Source organism: Ranitomeya imitator, chromosome 4 (genome assembly GCF_032444005.1).
Source record: "Ranitomeya imitator isolate aRanImi1 chromosome 4, aRanImi1.pri, whole genome shotgun sequence".
Lineage (NCBI taxonomy): Eukaryota > Metazoa > Chordata > Amphibia > Anura > Dendrobatidae > Ranitomeya > Ranitomeya imitator.
Genome location: NC_091285.1, coordinates 603,576,292 through 603,600,227, shown reverse-complemented (window position 1 = coordinate 603,600,227; position 23,936 = coordinate 603,576,292). Strand labels below are relative to the sequence as shown.

The 23,936-nt window shown below is 45.8% G+C and overlaps 1 protein-coding gene across 1 annotated transcript in view; it reads left to right on the top strand.

Moving 5' to 3' along the window:
- Window positions 1-23,463, top strand: part of LOC138676865 (hexokinase-2) — a 52,136-nt gene extending 28,673 nt beyond the window's left edge. The window contains exons 6-18 of the mRNA XM_069766529.1: window positions 514-613; window positions 692-875; window positions 1,573-1,728; window positions 3,310-3,543; window positions 3,653-3,957; window positions 5,696-5,844; window positions 5,969-6,088; window positions 7,135-7,230; window positions 7,650-7,749; window positions 11,605-11,788; window positions 14,974-15,129; window positions 15,489-15,722; window positions 21,716-23,463. Of these exons, the coding sequence (XP_069622630.1) occupies window positions 514-613; window positions 692-875; window positions 1,573-1,728; window positions 3,310-3,543; window positions 3,653-3,957; window positions 5,696-5,844; window positions 5,969-6,088; window positions 7,135-7,230; window positions 7,650-7,749; window positions 11,605-11,788; window positions 14,974-15,129; window positions 15,489-15,722; window positions 21,716-21,860 (2,163 nt within the window). The 3' untranslated portion in view covers window positions 21,861-23,463. The remainder of the gene's footprint in view (window positions 1-513; window positions 614-691; window positions 876-1,572; window positions 1,729-3,309; window positions 3,544-3,652; window positions 3,958-5,695; window positions 5,845-5,968; window positions 6,089-7,134; window positions 7,231-7,649; window positions 7,750-11,604; window positions 11,789-14,973; window positions 15,130-15,488; window positions 15,723-21,715) is intronic.
- Window positions 23,464-23,936: the final 473 nt, after the last annotated feature.

The window sequence follows — 23,936 nt, the reverse complement described above, 5'->3', positions numbered from 1 at the left end:
GAATCCCTGGCGCTGTAGCTGGCCGGATCCCTGGCGCTGTAGCTGGCCGGATCCCTGGCGCTGTAGCTGGCCGGATCCCTGGTGCTGTAGCTGGCCGGATCCCTGGCGCTGTAGCTGGCCGGATCCCTGGTGCTGTAGCTGGCCGGATCCCTGGCGCTGTAGCTGGCCGGATCCCTGGCGCTGTAGCTGGCCGGATCCCTGGCGCTGTAGCTGGCCGGATCCCTGGAGCTGTAGCTGGCCGGACCACTGGAGCTGAAGCTGGCCGGACCACTGGCGCTGAAGCTGGCCGGATGACTGGCGCCGTAGCTGACCGGATCACTGGCGCCGTAGCTGGCCGGATCACTGGCCCAGCTGTCTCTGCCTGCAGAATCGGTGTGGCACAGTTTGGGGCAGCGGTGAGACAATGCCGCTGATCCGAGCAGTCACTCATGAATGGGCGGCAGGGGAGCGGCAGGCTCCTGGAGAGAGATCATTAGAGTGATCCTTTTACCATTCTCCCTCTTCTCATTTCAGGACTTTGACATTGACATTGTTGCGGTAGTCAACGACACAGTGGGCACGATGATGACCTGTGGATATGATGACCACAACTGTGAGATTGGACTGATCGTTGGTGAGTGGGTTACTGTATATACTATAGATGTACTTACCTGGCCTATAGGATCTCATCAGTACTGTCTTTTCTTTTCAGGTACCGGTACCAATGCCTGCTACATGGAAGAAATGCGACATATAGACCTCGTAGAAGGTGACGAGGGGCGTATGTGCGTGAATATGGAGTGGGGAGCATTTGGGGATGACGGATCTTTGGATGACATCAGAACGGAGTTTGATCGAGAGATCGACAGGGGATCCCTAAATCCTGGGAAACAACTGTAAGCATCTAAGGGTGGAAAACGTAACGTTCCCTTGTGCCGTTCTATTCAACACAGATTGGCGCATTACACCATATATTAACACCAAAAAGCTTCTTACAATGGCATCATATGATCGCATTTGTCACACGATCGTCTCACATCGATGCCCGGGACGGCCTGTTCTGCAAGTTGTGTCACTCTGCTCCTCTATTTCCAGCTCCTATTGTTCATGGCGCCCCCATTGTTCTCCTGTGATATCCCATTGTGAAATAAGAATAGGACTCCTTCCCAACCATATGATTTACAGCCTAGATTTATGAATTGGGTAACCCCACAGGTGCTTTCACACTGCGCTTATCTTCACATTCGTGGGTCCCGTGGGAGCTTGCGTCCAAACCCCCCCACCCGCAAAACGGAATTTGGACATAGCTGTACCCGTAGACCATGTAACGTGGCACTAGGTGTTGTGCTGTGCCATAGATCAGTGGGGTTTCCGTACAGAGGCGCCGTGCCCAGATGCAGGCGATAATAATCACAGCGCTATTACACAAGGGCCAAGAGTTTTATAACTGCATCATCGCCACCTGCTGGTGATATTGGGTACACCTGGACCCAATGACGATGCAGCCATGGTGAATATTTTGTCGGCTGTGTTATCTGGGGGCCGTAAGCGAAGTGCAGCTGATATCCATATAATGGTGACTGTCTCCCGCAGGTTTGAAAAGATGATCAGCGGGATGTATATGGGTGAGCTAGTCCGGCTTATCCTGGTCAAGATGGCTAAGGAGGATCTGCTATTTGAAGGAAGGATCACTGCTGACCTTTTGACCACTGGACATTTTGAAACCCGCTACGTCTCTGAGATTGAAAAGTAAGGACCATAAATATTCTGCTAATTAACTTTAAGCAGTTAGCTATCTTTAGGTATTTAAAGGGGCAGTCCCATGAACAACATATACACAAGATGGCTGATCAATGTATGAACACTAGGAGTTTACTGTTGAGACCACCACAGATTACAAGAACCGGAGTCCCAAAGCCCCCTGTGTGAATGGAGCTGTAGCGAGCATGTGTGACCACTGCTGTATGCACCGTCTATAGGAGTGGTGGTCTCATAAGCTCACTACTGCTCCATTCACACTGGGGTCTCAGGGACCCTCGTTCTTGTGATCCATGTTGGTCCCCAGAGATTATTTATAATTATTCCTGAGTATAGATTAATGTTTTTTTATGAAATCACTTTTAAAAAAAATCTATTAAAAACCATATATCTACTATATAATTGTCTAAGGGTCACTTCCGTCTTTCTGTCTGCCCTTCTGTCTGTCTGTCACGGATATTCATTGGTCGCGGCCTCTGTCTGTCATGGAATCCAAGTCGCTGACTGGTCGTGGCAAAACGCCCACGACCATTGCCACGACCAAATCAGTGACGGGCGCTGTCCGACGGCAACATGGCCGCAACTTCCTCCCCGCAGTCAGTGCCCGCTCCGTACTCCCCTCCAGTCAGCGCTCACACAGGGTTAATGGCAGCGCTAATGGACCGCGTTATGCCGCGGTGTAACGCACTCCATTAACGCTGCTATTAACCCTGTATGATCAATTTTTTTACTATTGATGCTGCCTATGCAGCATCAATAGTAAAAAGACCTAATGTTAAAAATAAAAAATCATCATATACTCACCTTCCGGCGCCTTTCCCGCTCCTCGCAACGCTCCGTTAACCGCTCCATACATTGCGATCTCGCAATATGATGACGTATCGGTCTCGTGAGACCGCTACGTCATCATCTCACGAGACCGCAATGCAATCTTGAGACCAGACCACACGAGGAGCGTCGGTAACCGCTTCCTGGATCCAGGGGCCAACGGAGGGTGAGTATATAACAATTTTTTTATTTTAATTATTTTTTTTTTAACAGGGATATGATGCCCACATTGCTATATACGTGGGCTGCGCAATATAAAACGTGGGCTGCGCAATATAAAACGTGGGCTGCGCAATATAAAACGTGGGCTGCGCAATATAAAAAGTGGGCTGCTCAATATACTACGCGGGCTGCGCAATATACAACGCGGGCTGCGCAATATACAACGCGGGCTGCGCAATATACTACGTGGGCTGCGCAATATACTACGTGGGCTGGGCAATATACTACGTGGGCTGTGCTATACACTACGCATGCATATTCTAGAATACCCGATGTGTTAGAATCGGGCTACCATCTAGTCTTCAATAGGGGCTGGTTTATTGAATATGTTCTTAGTCTGGCCAATGGTTGATGCACAATTATTTTAGTTTGCTGCTTACAGTGCAGCTTTCTTGGTGCCACCATTTTTGCTGAGCCATGATGTCATTCTCTGTGTATGATGTCATCGCCCTATACGTGATCTCTACATATTGCCTTAGAAATGAGCTGCTATTAACTCCGTGGAGTCTGCTGTTCTTACAGAGATAAGGAAGGGATCAAAACGGCCCATCAGATCCTGAGTAAGCTGGGGCTGGAGCCCTCCCACGAGGACTGTGTGGCCACGCACCGCATCTGTCAGATAGTCTCTTCTCGCTCCGCCAACCTGTGCGCTGCCACGCTTGCCGCTGTTCTGAGACGTATCCGAGAGAACAAAGGTGTGGAGCGATTGAGGTCAACGGTTGGAGTGGATGGGTCCGTCTACAAGAATCACCCACAGTGAGTGCATGAGATATTGATGGGTGATAGAAACCACTCTGCCTTGTCTTGGTGACATGAGTATAAATCTGCCCGATATTTAGTTCTGTCCCCTCATCTCTTTCCTTAGCTTTGCACGGCTCCTTCAGAAGACCGTCCGCAGACTTGTGCCGGAGTGCGACATCCGATTCATCCGGTCAGAGGACGGCAGTGGGAAAGGAGCCGCCATGGTGACAGCTGTAGCTTACCGACTGGCTGACCAACGCCATGAACGGGAGAAGACGCTTGAAGCCCTCAACCTCAGCACCAAGCAGCTGCTAGAAATCAAGAGGATCATGAGTGTGGAAATGGCCAGGGGCTTGAAAAAGACAAGCCATGATGAGGCCACAGTCAAGATGCTACCAACATATGTAAGGTCAACGCCGGATGGCACAGGTAAGACGAGGCTGCCAGCGCTGCGCTCACGGGATTCAGGAGCTAGAAGTTAGACTGTCAAGTGATGCAGACTCTTCACACTGCGTCTTATTTCTGTCAAAAACTTCCTTTTTTATTCATTCAGCAGGAAATTTAGAAATCGCTTTTTCTCTCTGGCGATTAGAATCCTATCTTTTTTTCACATGATTTCTTTTTTTCCCCCCGATTATTTATTCGTTGCTAGCGTTTTTTCCCCATTGCTTTATGGCTTTCAGAAAACTTTGTTATCAAAGGGGTACGGTTTCTCCTTGCGTAAAGTGACATTCCAGGTCTGGCATGCCAGTATGAGGAGACTTAAAACACCATGCATGTTCCCCTAGGAAATGAAATATGCAAGAAGACTTGAACTCTAGCGCCACCTATTGGAAATAGCCATCCTAAAAGTCAATATGGACCCTTTGACGAGCCTTGCAATATGACTTGGGATAAAAGACAAATCAGGATCTCGGTTTGCAGACACGCTCTTTTGGGGTACTGCCCCTCGTCAGTGCAAGGCATGAGATCTGATTTGGCTAGGTAAGAGGCTAAGATTGCTACTTCCAATAAGTGGCACCAGAATTCAAGTCCTCTTCCTCTTTGAAGAGACACTTTGCATTTATAAAACTTTCAGAAAACAGAGCTAAAAAGATGCCCAAGAAATGCTGAAAAAAATTGACAGAAAAAAAAATCTATATCTATATATATTTTTTTACTAATGTTTTTTTTTACATTTTACAAAAGCAATGACGAACACCCTAGAAGCTTTTCAGGTAAAAATTCCTACGAATCACTACAAAAGATACCCAGGCTTTTTCTCAGCCTCTTTATAGCATGCCCACTGACTTCTGTTGTGTAGTGTGTGGCATCTTCCTTGCAGCAAATCCCTGAAGAATGGGCAGGTCACTTGTGCTGCATTTAAACCCTGTGTGAACATACCCGTATGCTAACTCTTTTGAGAGAGGACTCCATTTAATTTAAAGGGAATCTGTCAGCAGGTTTTTGCTATGTAATCTGAAGACCGCAAGAGATAGAGGCTGAAACACAGAATTCAGGGATGTCACTTGTCCCAGACAGTGCTGCTGCTGTTTACTAACTGTGAAGGATTTATGATTAAGAGATTGATATTTCCGGACTAGTCCGTCTCCGCCTCCTCCTGTGATAAGCAGCTGACTGTCTATGGACTTTGTACACAGAGAGCCTGCTGTGGGCGGGGTCAGCTTTCTCAGCTCTGCTTCATGCTAAATCTTGGAGTTCTGATTGTGTGAGAACGACTGCACCCAGTGTTCTAAGTGACACATTATTGGATTCATCTTCTCTTTCCCTACGTTATGCTGCTCTCAGATGAGGTAGAAAAAACCTGCTGACAGATTGTATTTAAGCAGCTTTCCATGTGATAACGTTGATGTTCTAAGCTTGTGATGATTGCTTCCTCCACCAACTATACTGTGATGTGGGGTTCGGAAGGAATTTTTCCCCTTCTATGAGGTAATTATCATCTACCTCATGGGGTTTTTGACTTCCTCAGGATCAACATGTTTTTTGCTATAGGATTTGGTTCTTCCTTCCACCCTAAAACTATGAATGTTTCTAGTCACATGCTATCGCCAATCTTAGGCAGCTTGCGAACGTTCCCTGGAAATCTGCATTACTTCTGGAATAATAATAATAATAGTTCAGATCCTCAGCTGTAAATGCTGAATGACACCCCATATTCTTTCAGAGAGAGGCGACTTCCTGGCACTTGATCTCGGGGGCACAAATTTCCGCGTTCTCCTGGTGCGTGTCCGTAACGGTATGAGACGTGGGGTGGAAATGCACAACAAGATCTACACCATCCCACAAGATGTCATGCAAGGAACTGGAGAGGAGGTGAGCATTGCTGTCCATTATTGCCCCCATGTGGAGACTACACCTCAGCCTCACTGTCTGTACCCCCCGATATTATAATGTCGGTATGAGATATTCATTCTGTATTGTCTGTCCTTTATTGCAGCTGTTTGACCACATAGTTCACTGCATTGCCGATTTCCTAGAGTACATGGGGATGAAAGGAGTGTCTCTGCCCCTGGGGTTCACCTTCTCCTTCCCGTGCCATCAGAACAGCCTGGATGAGGTAATTGAGGTGATGGCTGCCGGATGTGATCCATAGTCGGATGATTGGTCCTGATCTGGTCACTAGTACAGTAGAGCTGGCCATACCCCGCTGAACGTGTCTGTGCTTTCATTGTGGAGAGGGGAATAAGCCTCAGTCGGGCATTAAAATTCACGAGCCTGATTCTTTCTCTCCTAAAATCTGCTCTGGTGGTGTTGGGCCATTCCAGGTGCATACAAGATGGTCGACCATGGTCATCCGGCTGAAATCTCCTGGTTTGTCCAACGTTAATCTAATGTGTATGGCCAAGTTTAGGGAACAGCCAGACTGTTATATAACTCAGAAAAGGATGGCAACGCAATGCTCGGACTGGCCAACCTGAGTGTGACAACATGTATTTCAATGCAGCTATCACGCCGACAGCCAGTCCGAGCATTGCGTTGCGATCCTCGTGCGAGTTATATGACCATCTGACTCTTCATGTAGTCTGCACAGCAGTAAGATATGGTTGTAGCAGAGCGGAGTTCTGCCATCATGGTCGTCTTTCTGCAGCTTTACATGGGACTGCAGGTAAAGCCATTTCATTATCACTATTGTGCGACATAACTCCTTTGGCTCCAATGAGTCAATGACCGAGTCAGCTCTGCTACATCTATTCTGTGAACATCCATTCTTGGCAGTCTCTTCACCGTCACACCCTTATGACCCACTTTCTGAGAATGTATATCGTCCTTTTTGCAAAACGGAGATCAATATGATTATGCAAGCTTTTCCCACTGAGCCTAAATCCTATAATTTTCACCAGCATTGTGCAGTAATCGCTGTGGATTAATCGGCTTCTGAAGCAATCAAAGATTTTCTTAAGTTCTAATAGTTCAGTTGAGTTCAGCTAGAAAACCCCAGAAAACGTGAGAGGCCACGACTGAGTATATGATCCTGCTTTGGGGCAGGTCCCTGTATGGGGGCCTTGGTGACTCCTCTGCCGCTCTAGGACTCCTCTTCTTCAGTCACCGTCCCACAGCTTTCCGATCTCGGACCATACAAATATATGTAATGTTTTTCCATAGGGCATTCTCCTGAAGTGGACCAAAGGTTTCAAAGCTTCTGGCTGCGAAGGAGAAGATGTGGTAAATCTTCTGAAAGAAGCCATCCATAGACGGGAGGTAGGTGTCCGGCACCAGGCTCATAGGAGACGCAAGACTACACGGAGTCGTGCGACCAATAACCTCTGTGCACCTTGTCTGTGACTTCTTACATCACTATTTTAGAGCTGCCATTTTGCTTTAATAAGCCGCCAAGTCGCATGTGACCTGTGATTGGTAGTTAGTCACCTGCGATCAGCGCCATAAAACTATCACGCTGTCGTGTAGCCTTGGCCGTATTCTGTCAGTAAGCTGCATCGCTGGTGAGCAGATTGTACAATATGTGGACGCTGTGAGGATTGGGCCCCGTTGTCCTCGGCCAGAAGACTATATAGTGGCCGCCTTCTTCTGCCAGGTCTCAGAGTAGCTGCAGGGGATTTAACTTTGTTGCCTCCATTACTTATGTTCTCATCTTCACTCATCTGTTCTTTTATCCATAGGAGTTTGACCTGGATGTAGTAGCTGTCGTGAATGACACCGTGGGGACCATGATGACTTGTGGCTATGAAGACCCTTATTGTGAAATGGGACTGATTGTCGGTAAGACAGAACATTGCCCTGTGGTGTAAGCAGAGCCATAACCAAGCAGTCAGACTGGGAAACGTTGTCTGTCTTTGTACAGCGTTAGGGAGAAGCCGTGCCAATGTGCACTGGTCCTCTTAGGCCTTATTATTAGTGATGAGCAAATATACTCGTTACTCAAGATTTCTCGAGCATGCTCGGGTGTCCTCCGAGTATTTTTTTAGTGCTCGGAGATTTAGTTTTCATCGCCTCAGCTGAATGATTTACAGCTATTAGCCAGGCTAAGTATGTGGGGGTTGCCTGGTTGCTAGGGAATCCCCACATTTAATCAAGCTGGCTAATAGCTGTAAATCATTCAGCTGCGGCGAAGAAAACTAAATCTCTGAGTGCTAAAAAATACTCGGAGGACCCACGAGCGTGCTCGGGAAATCGCGAGTAATGAGTATATTCGCTCATCACTACTTATTACTAGTTATTGCTGAAAGGAGTTTTACCCAAAATCCAGCTCCACTAGGTGGCACTAGTGAGACTGTTTGTTTTCTTTCTTTCCTTCTGGGAGGGGGCTAATTTACAGGTTTTCCCCATACATAATAAAGCCAATATATTAGTCGGGCATCCCATTCATCCGAGAAAGTACCCTGAAACTGCTGTCTACCGATGGTTGTCTGGATTAGCTAATATGTCCAGTCATGCTGTAAGGGTCTGGTAATTGACGTACAAGGTATCTTCCATAGGCAAAACCAGCGAGATCATTTTCGTTTCCTCAAGATAATTAATTTGCAAGCCTTCGTTAATAATTCATTGTCTTACAACGTGAATATCTGTCAAACAAACCTAAAGAAGGCCTGCATAATATACATTTTAGCATAACTTGATCACCTACAGAATATTATCTGATTTCTTTTAATGTTTTGATGATGCCGAAGTGCAGGATAGACAGTGATTTCTGAACGGATACAGGAATCTCAAAGTTTTGCATTGCTTAAGGTGGTGTTCCAATACCTAGGAAGCCCTTTAGGCTACGTTCACATTAGCGTTGTGCGCCGCTGCGTCGGCGACGTAACGCACAACGCATGCAAAAACGCACCAAAACGCATGCAAAAACGCTGCGTTTTGCGACGCATGCGTCGTTTTTTGCCGAAATTTGGACGCAAGAAAAATGCAACTTGTTGCGTTTTCTTGGTCCGACGCTTGCGGCAAAAAAGACGCATGCGTCGCACAACGCAACAAACAAAAACGCATGCGTCCCCCATGTTAAATATAGGGGCGCATGACGCATGCGTCGCCGCTGCGTCGCCCGACGCAAACCCGACGCAAACTAGCATAACGCTAATGTGAACGTTACCTTAGAAACATCTTTAAGCCCTAACCACTTGCGTAATTTATTAGTAAACTAGATGGTGGCCCAATTCTAACGCATCGGGTATTCTAGAATATGCATGTCCACGTAGTATATTGCCCAGCCACGTAGTATATTGCCCAGCAACGTAGTATATTGCCCAGCAACGTAGTATATTGCCCAGCCATGTTGTATATTGCCCAGCAACGTAGTATATTGCACAGCCCACGTAGTATATTGCACAGCCCACGTAGTATATTGCCCAGCCACGTAGTATATTGCCCAGCAACGTAGTATATTGCCCAGCCATGTTGTATATTGCCCAGCAACGTAGTATATTGCACAGCCCACGTAGTATATTGCACAGCCCACGTAGTATATTGCCCAGCCACGTAGTATATTGCCCAGCCACGTAGTATATTGCCCAGTCACGTAGTATATTGCCCAGTCACGTAGTATATTGCCCAGTGACGTAGCACATCCCACGTAGTATATTGCTCAACCACATAGTATATTGCCCAACCACGTAGTATATTGCCCAGTGACGTAGTATATTGCCCAGTGACGTAGTATATTGCTCAGTGACGTAGTATATTGCCCAGTGACGTAGTATATTGCCCAGTGACGTAGTATATTGCCCAGTGACGTAGTATATTGCCCAGTGACGTAGTATATTGCCCAGTGACGTAGTATATTGCCCAGTGACGTAGTATATTGCCCAGTGACGTAGTATATTGCCCAGTGACGTAGTATATTGCCCAGCCACGTAGTATATTGCTCAGTGACGTAGTATATTGCCCAGTGACGTAGTATATTGCTCAGTGACGTAGTATATTGCCCAGCTACGTAGTATATTGCCCAGTGACGTAGTATATTGCCCAGTGACGTAGTATATTGCCCAGTGACGTAGTATATTGCCCAGTGACGTAGTATATTGCCCAGCCACGTAGTATATTGCACAGCCCACGTAGTATATTGCCCAGTCACGTAGTATATTGCCCAGTGACGTAGTATATTACCCAGCCACGTAGTATATTGCACAGCCCACGTAGTATATTGCCCAGTCACGTAGTATATTGCCCAGTGACGTAGCACATCCCACGTACTATATTGCTCAACCACATAGTATATTGCCCAACCACGTAGTATATTGCCCAGTGACGTAGTATATTGCCCAGTGACGTAGTATATTGCTCAGTGACGTAGTATATTGCACAGCCCACGTAGTATATTGCCCAGTGACGTAGTATATTGCCCAGTGACGTAGTATATTGCCCAGTGACGTAGTATATTGCCCAGTGACGTAGTATATTGCCCAGTGACGTAGTATATTGCCCAGTGACGTAGTATATTGCCCAGTGACGTAGTATATTGCTCAGTGACGTAGTATATTGCCCAGCCACGTAGTATATTGCACAGCCCACGTAGTATATTGCCCAGTCACGTAGTATATTGCCCAGTGACGTAGTATATTACCCAGCCATGTAGTATATTGCCCAGCGACGTAGTATATTGCCCAGTGACGTAGTATATTGCCCAGTGACGTAGTATATTGCCCAGTCACGTAGTATATTGCCCAGTGACGTAGTATATTGCCCAGTCACGTAGTATATTGCCCAGTCACGTAGTATATTGCCCAGTGATGTAGTATATTGCCCACTGACGTATTATATTGCCCAGTGACGTAGTATATTGCCCAGCTACGTAGTATATTGCCCAGTGACGTAGTATATTGCCCAGCTACGTAGTATATTGCCCAGTGACGTAGTATACAGCACAGAGCCACGTAGTATATTGCCCAGCTACGTATGTGACAGGTTAAAAAATAAAAAATAAACATATACTCACCTTCCGAGGGCCCCTTGTAGTTCAGTCACATGACCGTGACGTCATGGCAGGTCCTTCTCCCATACACGGCACCGGAACGTGCCGCTTGCATGGAGCGGTCACCGGAGCGTCGCGAAAGGTGAGTATATAATGATTTTTTTAAATTAATTTTAACATTAGATGTTTTTACTATTGATGCTGCATATGCAGCATCAATAGTAAAAACTTGGTCACACAGGGTTAATAGTGGCGGTAACGGAGTGAGTTACCCGCGGCATAACGCGGTCCGTTACCGCTGGCATTAACCCTATGTGAGCGGTGACTGCGGGGAGTATGGAACGGGCGCCGGGCGCTGACTGCAAGGGAGGGATTAGTCGGACTGTGGCCGTCGCTGATTGGTCGCGGCAGCCATGACAGGCAGCTGGCGAGACCAATCAGCGACTTGGATTCCATGACAGACAGAGGCCGCGACCAATGAATATCCGTGACAGACAGAAGGACAGACAGAAAGACGGAAGTGACCCTTAGACAATTATATAGTAGATGGAGTTACTGGCTTGAGAAAAAAAATAGTAAAATTCTTCAGGAAGTGATGGGAGTATAAACCGTCTCCTCGTGTTTGACAGGTCATTACTCTGACTAGTTTGTGTACTCTTGTATATGGGTTTTATATGGATCATCATTTTCTCTTCCTTTCTGCTCCTCAGGTACTGGCAGCAATGCTTGTTACATGGAGGAGATGAGAAACGTGGAGCTGGTAGAAGGAGAAGAAGGCAGGATGTGCATCAACATGGAGTGGGGAGCATTCGGGGATAATGACTGTCTGGAGGATTTCAGGACGGAGTTTGACAGAGCGGTGGATGAACTGTCGCTGAATCCTGGCAAGCAGAGGTATGTTACCTAGTACAACAAATGGCCCGAATCCTAGAACAACACGTCTGCTCACAAGCCTAATGAGCTGTCATAGACCTGTGCTGGGCTTATGTAACATGCAGTGTTATTGCAGCTGCCGGATTGTCTTGGCGTCCTCTTCATTACACAATATTATTGGTGTCATACTGTGCACAAAGGAAGGTGGGAGATGAGCGGCCCTGCCTGAGCATGGATGAGAGGCCCTGCCTGAGCATGGATGAGAGGCCCTGCCTGAGCATGGATGAGAGGCCCTGCCTGAGCATGGATGAGAGGCCCTGCCTGAGCATGGATGAGAGGCCCTGCCTGAGCATGGATGAGAGGCCCTGCCTGAGCATGGATGAGAGGCCCTGCCTGAGCATGGGTGAGAGGCCCTGCCTGAGCATGGATGAGAGGCCCTGCCTGAGCATGGGTGAGAGGCCCTGCCTGAGCATGGGTGAGAGGCCCTGCCTGAGCATGGGTGAGAGGCCCTGCCTGAGCATGGGTGAGAGGCCCTGCCTGAGCATGGGTGAGAGGCCCTGCCTGAGCATGGGTGAGAGGCCCTGCCTGAGCATGGGTGAGAGGCCCTGCCTGAGCATGGGTGAGAGGCCCTGCCTGAGCATGGGTGAGAGGCCCTGCCTGAGCATGGGTGAGAGGCCCTGCCTGAGCATGGGTGAGAGGCCCTGCCTGAGCATGGGTGAGAGGCCCTGCCTGAGCATGGATGAGATGCCCTGCCTGGCCCCCATGTTGTGTTCTCTTGTAATCATATACATCGCAGTGCTGTACGCCGGCAATATTGTCACTTTTCTATATTCAAGTTGTATTACTCTTAGGTACAGTAATATAGTGATAGATGAGGTTTACACAATTTTAGGAAACTATCTATTTTTCCCTTCTCTTCCTGGTGGGGCAGAATTGCTTCTGAGATCGGATATCGGCATGTTCACTTCCAACAAATAGGTGCAATTGCCAACACATGTAGTGCAGCGTATCTTTAAAGGGAACCTGTCACCCCCAAATCGAGGGTGAGCTAAGCCCACCGGCATCAGGGGCTTATCTACAGCATTCTGTAATGCTGTAGATAAGCCCCCGATGTAAACCAAAAGATGAGAAAAAGAGTTTAGATTATACTCACCCAGGGGCGGTCCCGCTGCGGTCCGATCCGATGGGTGTTGCGGTCCGGTCCGGAGCCTCCTATCTTCATCAGATGACGTCCTCTTCTGGTCTTTACGCTGCGGCTCCGGTGCAGGCGTACTTTGTCTGCCCAGTTGAGGGCAGAGCAAAGAACTGCAGTGCGCAGGCGCCGGGAAAGGTCAGAGAGGCCCGGCGCCTGCGCACTGCAGTACTTTGCTCTGCCCTCAACAGGGCAGACAAAGTACGCCTGCGCCGGAGCCGCAGCGTAAAGACCAGAAGAGAACGTCATCTGATGAAGATGGGAGGCTCCGGACCGCGACACCCATCGGACCAGAAGCGGGACCGCCCCTGGGTGAGTATAATCTAACCTCTTTTTCTTATCTTTTAGGATACATCGGGGGCATTATCTACAGCATTACAGAATACAGATAAGCTGCTGTAGATAAGCCCCTAATGCTGGTCGGCTTAGCTCACCCTTGATTTTGGGGGTGACAAGTTCCCTTTAAGCAGTTTTGATTAAAGAGTGAAAGTGATCTCCCTATTCATCTGTCTTGAAGAAATAGGGGGTCGCGCATATGCACCCCTGCTCCATTCATAGGCTACGGACAGCCAAAACACTCGTCTGTCTGTGGCAGTCCCATAGACAGTGAGTAGAGCGGAGGAGTGCAGGCGTGACCTCCATCTTATTCAGATGGGACACCACAATATCACTGGAGGTACCAGCAATCAGATCCCTAGTGATCTGGTACTTTATCCTATCCATAATTTATTACCCTTTTATGAATGTGTCTGTCTCTCACCATCTATGATTCAGATGGAAGATAAAAATGAATATGTCCTATAGATGCCTTGAAAGATCCCATCTGTCAGCTATCCATCACTGTAGTGCAGCGGGGTTTATGAAGTGAGACAGATAGGCAGGGACCACAGGAAGTTAAACATAAATGGTGTCTTTATTTTTACAACTCACACATAGGAGTGTTGTCCTCCGGATCGCAGCCGGGTTTCCACAAACACAGTCCAGAACTCATAACCTGTTGCTGCCGACCTGGGTTGTGCAGAGCCACCTGCTCTGCAGCTTGCAAACTCCAATCTGACACACCCAAAGCAAAACTGACAGATTTTAAATGGAATTGTGGTATAGAGCCACTTCCAAAACCCGGAGTGAAGAGAGGGATTCGCCTCACTACCAAACCTGCAAATCCCTCTAAAAACAAAAAAAACCTTAATGGGTTTTCCTAAACATCTGACTGAGTAACTATTTGGACCCATTCCATACTTTTTTATTTTGCCTTGTGAATCACTGACGTCCTGCTGTGAATACAAGCCACTCCAGCGTGTTTAATAGGACTCTGTCTGCATCCTGAGGGACACATATCAACCCTCGCATATGATCCCCATCACTGCCTCACATCACCTAAAGGCTTCTATGGTTAAAAAAAACAAAGCAATGTTTTTTTTGTTTTGTTTTTTTTGACAGGATGGCACAACATTTGTATTAAATTGGTATTGTGGTGAATTTTAGAACTCCATGCAATCCAAGGATTCACTTTGTGAACAAATCTGTAAACTGGGCATCCTGCTGTTGAGACCTCCAGCACCTGGCTGTAAAGTGAGGAAACCGGACCGCAGAGTTTTAATTAACTACAGCTCCACCACAGGGGGGAAAAAAGCATTACATAGTTCCCATTGATAACCATGGCCAGCAGGTGTAATAAATGGATGTAGCCGGTCCCCTAGGAGAAGAGATCAAAGCGGCTTCTCTCTTTATAATAGTTAAGGGGCCTAAATACAGGACCCTCCTGTATAAGGCCTTAGCCCCCTACCATAGGACAATACAACAGGATATCTGGTTTATAAAACGTAATAAATTGTCCAGAACCTTTAGGACTAACATAGATTAATTAATTTTCTTTTTCGCATGTAACGCGAGAGGTAGCCCTTATGTTTTTGGTTGAGGTTGGCGGTGTGCTTCAAGGCGTAATAAACGCCACTAAAAATATCCATTGTTTAATTGCCAAGCTCATTAGTAACCGGAATCTGTCTCCCTGCAGGTTTGAGAAGATGATCAGCGGCATGTACCTGGGGGAGATAGTTAGGAACGTCTTGATTGACTTCACTAAACGGGGGCTGCTTTTCCGTGGCAAGATATCGGAGAGGCTGAAGACGAGGGGCATTTTTGAAACCAAGTTCCTGTCTCAGATTGAGAGGTGAGTGATTGTACTTCTAGATTGGAAGGCTAGGTTCACATTAATACAGTACTCCCTGCCGAGCACTATCAGGATTTATGTCAGAATCTTCAGACAACCATTCCAACGGGATCCCTGATGGAGCCATTCGCTTGAATAAAGCGGACAGTCTCAGAACCACGGTTTGCCGCAGTTTCTCGTCAGCTTCATTTAAGTGAATGGTTCCATCAGAATACAGGGTTTGATTGCGACAGAAACCCTTATGTAGATGTAGTGCTTGGCGCAGACCCCTGTACTACTGTGAACCTAGTCTTAGCCAGTATGAAACAACTCATGAGTCGCGTGCCTTACCTTATTTATTTCTCATCTTATGTTGGCAGTGATCGCTTGGCATTGCTTCAGGTTCGCGCCATCCTTCAACATCTCGGCTTGGACAGCACATGTGACGACAGTATCATTGTAAAGGAAGTGTGTACGGTGGTGGCACGGAGAGCTGCTCAGCTTTGTGGGGCTGGAGTAGCTGCAGTCGTTGACAAGATCAGAGAGAACCGAGGGTTGGAGGCCCTAAAAGTCACTGTGGGCGTAGATGGGACCCTTTATAAACTTCACCCACAGTAAGTTATCTGGGCATACAATTACCGTGCTGATTTCTACCATCATACAGTGCCCAAGTAACACTGATATACAGTGCCCAAATAACATGGCCATACAGTGCCTAAATAATACCACTATACAGTGCCCAAATAACACTGATATACAGTGCCCAAATAACATGGCCATACAGTGCCCAAATAATACCACTATACAGTGCCCAAATAATACTGATATAAAGTGCCCAAATAATACTGATATACAGTGCCCAAATAACATGGCCATACAGTGCCCAAATAACGCTGCCATACAGTGCCCAAATAACGCCGCCATACAGTGCCCAAATAACACCGCCATGCATAGCCTAAATGTAAAGATTAATGCTAGTAATAACATCAAATGTATGGCCTACATGCATCCTAGTCATTGATTTTATTAACCCCTTAGTGACAGAGCCAATTTGGCACTTAATGACCAGGCCAATTTTTACAATTCTGACCACTGTCACTTTATGAGGTTATAACTCTGGAACGCTTCAACGGATCCCGCTGATTCTGAGATTGTTTTTTCGTGACATATTGTACTTCATGTTAGTGGTAACATTTATTTGATATTACTTGCTTTTATTTATTAAAAAAACGGAAATATGGCGAAAATTTTGAAAATTTCGCAATTTTCAAAATTTGAATTTTTATTCCCTTACATCAAAGAGATATGTCACACAAAATGGTCAATAAATAACATTTCCCATATGTCTACTTTACATCAGCACAATTTTGGAAAAAAAAAAAAATTATTATGGAGTTATAAGGGTTAAAATTTGACCAGCAATTTCTTATTTTTACAGCAAAATTTACAAAACCATTTTTTTTAGGGACCACCTCACATTTGAAGTCAGTTTGAGGGGTCTATGTAGCAGAAAATGCCCAAAATTGACACCATTCTAAAAACTGCACCCCTCAAGGTGCGCAAAACCACATTCAAGAAGTTTATTAACCCTTCAGTTGCTGCACAGGAACTGAAGCAATGTGGAAGGAAAAAATGAACATTTTACTTTTTTTCACAAATATTTTACTTCAGAACCAATTTTTTTTATTTTCACATGTGTAAAAAAAGAAAATGAACCACATAATTTGTTGTGCAATTTGTCCGGAGAATGCCGATACCCCATATGTGGGGAGGGACCACTGTGTGGGTGCACAGTAGAGCTCAGGAGGGAAGGAGCGCCATTTGGCTTTTTCAACATAGAATTCCCTGGAATTGAGATTGGACACCATGTCGCGTTTGGAGAGCCGCTGATGTGCCTAAACAGTGGAAACCCCCCACAAGTGACACCATTTTGGAAACTAGACCCCCTAAGGAACTTATCTAGGTGTGTGGTCAACACTTTGAACCCCCAAGTGCTTCACACAAGTTTATAACGTAGAGCCGAAAAAATTAAAAATCATTTTTTTTTCACAAAAATGATCTTTTCACCCCCAATTTTTTATTTTCCCAAGGGTAGCAAGACAAAATGGACCCCAAAAGTTGTTGTGCAATTTGTCCTGAGTATGTCGATACCCCGTATGTGGTGGTAAACCTCTGTTTGAGCCCACTGCGGAGCTTGGAAGGGAAGGCGCGCCGTTTGACTTTTTAATCTCTTAATTGTGAGAGCGGACGTCATTTTGGGTTTGTAGATGTGCCTAACAGCAGAAACCCCCCACAACTGACCCCGTTTTGGAAACTACACCCCTCAAAGATTTTAATCAGGGGTATATTGAGCAATTTGAACCCACATGTATGACACAGAGTTTGATAACATTAGGTCGTCATATTGAAAAAATTCATTTTTTTCCACGAGAATCTTGTTTTAGACCTGAATGTCTCACTTTTTCAGAAATAACATCAAAAAGTGGACTCCACAATTCATTACCCACTTTATTATGAGTGCAGCGATATCCCATATGTAGTAAAAAAGTTCTGTTTGGACAAATGGCAGGGCTTGGACAGAAAGGGGCACAATGTGACAAATTTGGCTTTATTTGAAATTGAAGATCCAGGACCCATTCAAAGCTTCTAGAGACATTGAGCAAAAAAGAAAATCCTTCCAGGAATTATTACTCACAGAGGGAGGCATGCTCCTAAAACACAATGGCTGACTATAAAATTGGTCTTGCTAACAAAACAGTTGTCCCGCATTTGCGTATATTGTAGCAGGAAGAATAAACTGTACTGGAATGAAGGGCAAAATGTGTAGGAAAATGCAGCCAACTATGTGGCAAAGCGGAGTTTGTTCCAAAGATGAAAGAACACCATCAGGGCTAGAATGGCAGACAGTTTCAGAGACTGGTCGTACAACGTCCTTTTAGCTACATCAATCCCTATATGAGAGACGAATGTGCCAATAGACGTGGTACACCATAGCAAGCTCCCACCCGCCAAGGTCAGAACCGCTATATGCACAAAACAACCAGTTCTCTATAGAAAGTATTGTCTGGTACCAGAGGTTCGGCAAGAACCATAAAGTAAAGCCCATAGTGTATAAGTACGGAACTTCCTCATTTTTTAGAAATCCTACAATAAAATGATCATGCCCGTATCATCAACATAAATATAAGTAATATAAATGGAAGCCAAAGTTTTGTGTAGCAAGACAGTTATAAAAACAGTCAAAGTTAGATAAATGGTCAAAAATGTTTGTGAGTAATCAAGTCCTAGAATTCATTTTCAGATAATCTCACTTTTCATGATCATTTCTGGGGTCCACATTCTAACGCTTATTGACATAGGTACGTGGACGAGAATTTGTTGGAATAGTAGTTTGGTATGGGATTGATCGAGTCGTAGAATTTTCAGATGACCTGACTTTGCAAGAACATTTGTGGGGTCCACACTCTAGAGCGTACAGACGTGGGTACGTGGATGAGAATTTGTTGGGATAGTAGTTTGGTATGGGATTGATCGAGTCGTAGAATTTTCAGATGACCTGACTTTGCAAGAACATTTGTGGGGTCCACACTCTAGAGCGTACAGACGTGGGTACGTTGATGAGAATTTGTTGGGATAGTAGTTTGGTATGGGATTGATCGAGTCGTAGAATTTTCAGATGACCTGACTTTGCAAGAACATTTGTGGGGTCCACACTCTAGAGCGTACAGACGTGGGTACGTGGATGAGAATTTGTTGGGATAGTAGTTTGGTATGGGATTGATCGAGTCGTAGAATTTTCAGATGACCTGACTTTGCAAGAACATTTGTGGGGTCCACACTCTAGAGCGTACAGACGTGGGTACGTGGACGAGAATTTGTTGGGATAGTAGTTTGGTATGGGATTGATCAAGTTCTGGAATTAATTGTGAAATGGGGTAAAATGGGATCTACTAATTAAAATATTATTTATCAATTGTTCCAAATTGTACTACTGGGGCCACTAAGCAGAAAATAAAAATTATTGAAAAAAAGCAAACTAATAATTGTAGGTGGTGTGGTAGGTCTCAAAACAGGGGGAGATACAAAGGCCTGGTTGGGATGGACATGTGGGGCAATAGAATCGGGAATCACTCCGCCTGCCATGCTTTCTGCAAACTCGGCACCTTTTTTGAGGATACCTTTGGGTGGGAGTGACAGGGACAGGGTGAGGAAACTGGCGTTCTGACAGTCTCCGGGAATCCTCAGAGTCGAAGGCTTTCCCCGGTGCCATGGACTCAAATATGAGGCTCTCTACTACTTTCTCCTGAAAGTGCAGGAAAGTTAGCGGTCCTTGAGATTTTTTATATAGGACAAAGCTGTTGTAGGTGGCAGTCTGAATTAGATAGATTCCCACCTTTTTATACCACGCCCTGGTCTTCCTCTTGACCAGGTATGGTTGCAGAACCTGGTCTGACAGGTCTACGCCACCCATATGGTTGTTATAGTCTGTGACGCAGACAGGTTTTTCTTTGTCCCTGGTGGCACCCCTCTCTCTGACCGTCACAGTGGTGTCCGTATGCAGTGTGGAAAGCATATAGACGTCCTTCCTGTCTTTCCACTTCACTGCAAGTAGTTGGTCGCTTGCAAGTGAAAATGACGCCCCCCTCTCCAAACGTCTGGACACCAACTGTGACGGAAACCCCACTCTGTTTTTCCTCACTGTCCCACAGGCCCCTGTACTTGCAGCATGGAGGGATTTGTATAGGGGGATACTCGTGTAATAATTATCTGTGTACACGTGGTACCCTTGATTGAGAAAGGGCGTCATTAGCTCCCAGACAATTTTGCCTGGGATACCAATGGTCTGGGGGCAGTTTGGGGGGTTTATTTGGCGGTCCCTACCTTCATAAATTAGGAAGGTGGACGTGTACCCTGATGAGCTCTCGCAAGCTTTATATAATTTTACGCCATATTTGGCTCTCTTGGAGGGAATAAATTGGCGGAATGAAAGACGGCCCTTGTAGCTCATCAAGGACTCGTCGACTGCCATATTTTGCTCTGGGGTATAGGAATTTAGAAAGGAAGTTTTTAGGAGGGAAATTAGGGGTCTTAATTTATTTAGCCGATCGTAGTTGGGGTCAGTTCTTGGGAGAGCTTGGGAATTGTCACTGAAGTGGAGGAATCTCATCAGGGCTTCGTAACGGGCTCGGGACATGATGGCTGCAAATACAGGGGTGCAGTGGACAGCTTTTGTTGCCCAGTAAGAGCGGAGAGTGGTTTTTTTTTACTATACCCATATTCAGGGTGAGGCCTAAGAATTTTTTAATTTCGGGGACATTTGTGGGGATCCAGGAACGGGAATGAAAGGCAGTGGGTTTTTGGGAAATATATTGCCGGGCATATAGGTTAGTTTGGTGGATGATTAATTGCAGGACTTCGGGGCTAATGAAAATTTCAAAAAAATCAATGGGGGTAAAATTGGCGACATCTACTTTTATTCCAGGGACTGCAGAAAAAGGGGGAATTTGAGGGGAAAATGAGGTGTCATTATACCACAGCGGGGGGGGGGGACTGCGGTACTTGGTCCTGCCTCTGAAGCTTCAGCAGTGACGACCGACTCCGCTACCACCGGGCTGGGGGATCCCGTGGAGGAAGAGTCGTCATCACTGTCTGAAAGCTGCTCAGCTTCAGGGACAGAATCTGTTTCGCTGCCGGAGCAAAGCAGGCTGTAAGCTTGCTCCGCGCTAAAAGTTCTGCGAGCCATTTTATCTAATTCCTCCCCTAACCCTAACCCTACCCCTACCCCTAACCCTAACCCTACCCCTAACCCTAACCCTAAAAAATAAAAAATTATAATTTTTTTTTTCTTTTTTTTTTATAATCCTCTGCTGATGATGCAGGGATTACGGAGAACGGGGGTGGGTAAATGGGATGCTAGCGGAGGCAGATATGTTTTGTGAATAACTGACAGGGCAGCACTTGAACTGTAGTCTCTCTCTCTTCTCTCCTAGAACAACTACAAGGAGAGAAGAGAGAGGTACAGCCCAAGTGCTGCCATATTTATTAAATATTAGGGGTTTTGATCACTGTAATTGGACATGTTACAGTAATCAAAACCCAGCAGCCAATGAGAAAATTCTCATAGGTTGCTGGGTCTCTGCTGGCAGATCATGGCAGGCGCACTGCGCATGCGCCCGCCATTTTCTTCCAGCAGAGAAGAAGGGGGGCCAGGAGCAGTGGGCTGGGGACCGGGGACCAAGGGCTGTGGACCGGGGACAGGGGGACATCAGGAGGAGGTATGGTGGGGGGCTCGGGGGCTCTATTTCTCTCCCCTCTGATGTGCGATCACATCAGAGGGGAGAGAAATGCAAAGCATTTTTTTTTTTTTTTTTACAAACTATTTGCAGCGATCGCAATCCCGGGGGTCTGTAATCCCGGGGGTCCACAGCGCCGTTAAAAGGCGTATCGGCTTAAGTACCCTTAGCGGCCGCCGTTAAAAGGCGTATCGGCGGTCGCTAAGGGGTTAATGACTTCACACATTATAATACAGACTATGCAGTTATAACTGGTTGCTCTTGACATGTTCAGAACCATTTATACATTCTTATCTATTCTTTTTCCCTTGTAGCTTCTCTTCCATCATGCATGAAACCGTGAAGGAGCTTTCTCCAAAGTGTCAGGTGACATTTCTCCAGTCTGAAGATGGCAGTGGAAAGGGAGCTGCCCTCATCACGGCCGTCGCTTGCAGGATCCGGGAAGCAGGACAGCGTTAAAGAGGAGAGGAGCCAAAAGATATATATATAATTTTTTTTAGCACACTCCTGTACAGAGACTTATTACCGGTTCCTTACAGCCTCAATAACTTTTGTCTCCAACCCTTGAGAAGGGTCGCCTAGTTGGATGCGGCTCTGGTGACAAGGAGCCAAGCCCAAACCCAACCAGGGATATGTACATAGGTCAATTTATTTTATTTTTATAGAATAGACTCTTGGAAAAAGGCCACAAAGATTATACATAAGAAGCCAAGCCTGGTAGATATTTACATATATATAATATCGTATGTGTGCCCCCTCAGCCTTCATAAAGAACCCGTTGGCTCATTAGTCTAACAATGATTTCTCCTGAAAGCTTCCCCATAGACCTGCATGCTCAGCTTGGCCAAACGTGCATGTATGCCGAATAGGGAGAGAAAAGTAAGCACCTCTGGCGATGGCTAATCTACCCAGAGGGCAAAAGTAAAGGGTGTGAACATTTACCATGTCGTCCTCCTTTATTGGACATCTGACGGGGCAATCTCAGGAGGCCTCCATATGCATTAGATGGTCGGAGGGTCCTGCTAAATTTGTTGTAATGTGTTTGGACTCCTTTAATCTGCTTGCATGTCTCTGCAGAATCCGTTTCTTCTCTTTGGGTCTGAGTTGGGGTGACCACCTTTACATTACAAGTATTGGTCACAGGAAGTTGCTATATCACAGACTGCCTCTCCATTCTGCACAAACTTGTTTTAGGTTCCCCTAAGTATAAATGGAGATGAGGCTTTCAATTTTGCTTTTTATCTGGGTGAGCAGAACCTTAGGTAATGCTGCATAGGAGAAAAATGCCTTAATTTACTTTTTTAAGGAAATATTAACCCTTGCATTTTCCAAATAGTCTAATTCTGTAGTTTTCTGTGTCACTGAATGTGTAAATAGATGTATACACGTGAGTCATGATATCCTGCAAGACTTGAAAACCTCATGCAGCCTTGAGGACTGTACATTGTGGCTCTAGGAATAAAGCTTTTGGGATTAGTCTCGGGCTAACGCATAAGTTCAGCAATAATTCATCTCTAGGGTGAGCCGCCTCCTAATGGACCCTGTATGTGTTTTTTTTTTTTTTGTTTGTTGTAGATTATTATATTATTATAATTGCTATTATTGTAATAATAATTTATGTTCAGCTTACGTAGGATGCTAGAGGCACGTTACCGGTGTGAAACGCCTTGTAAACCCTTGAATGCTGCTCTTTCCCAAAGAATCACAATGTAGGAAGCGTCAGACTGATGGAGAATTCTCTGTGTGTACCGGCCGCAGCATCTGCCATGCGCGGAGTTTACTTTTGCTACGTATAGACCTCAATATATTTTGTAGTTGTACAGGTACGTAAGACTCTTCCCCTAACTGATGGTCGCCACATGGGACGTGGAGACCCCTCATAGGATCTGACGGTCGCGCCGGTTGGGGTCTGCTCTCCGTGCACTGTATCACTGTCCGTCTGGTAGGCTCCATCGGTTTCATGTACATAGTTCTAGTTGTGTTTTATTTATATTTGCTATTTTATTGGCTTTCTGTACCTGTAACTTAATAAACTTGCTGAATGCTTTATAGAAAGATGAAATATGGCTGGAACTCCTTTTTTTTTGTTTAGTAACAAACGTGAAGGGATTGTCCAGGTCTTGGATACAGATAACCAATCTTTACACGTTATAAGACTTTTTAACTAGATTAGTAAATCTGTCCTAATGTGTATGGCATAGATTCAGCATTGGGGCCCCTAAGGTGACCATGTTTACAGCTATGGAGATTTAGCGTAATTATAGGGGTATAGTGGGCACCTCAGCAGAACGCCATGCTGGTACGGAATAAAGTTTACTACACAAAGACCCAAACCGATATTACCGCCATACAGTGGTAGAATTCACCGATTCATGTTGACTTTCCCAGGAAATTTGATTTGCAGAGAAGTTATTCCCCACCAATTTAATGCCCCTTGTTATGCTTTTTTTTTGGGGGGGAGGGGGGGTTCTCTCCAGAGCATAATAAACAGGTGGTCTCCACTATGTATGTTGGCTTTGGCCTGGCCTTACACCA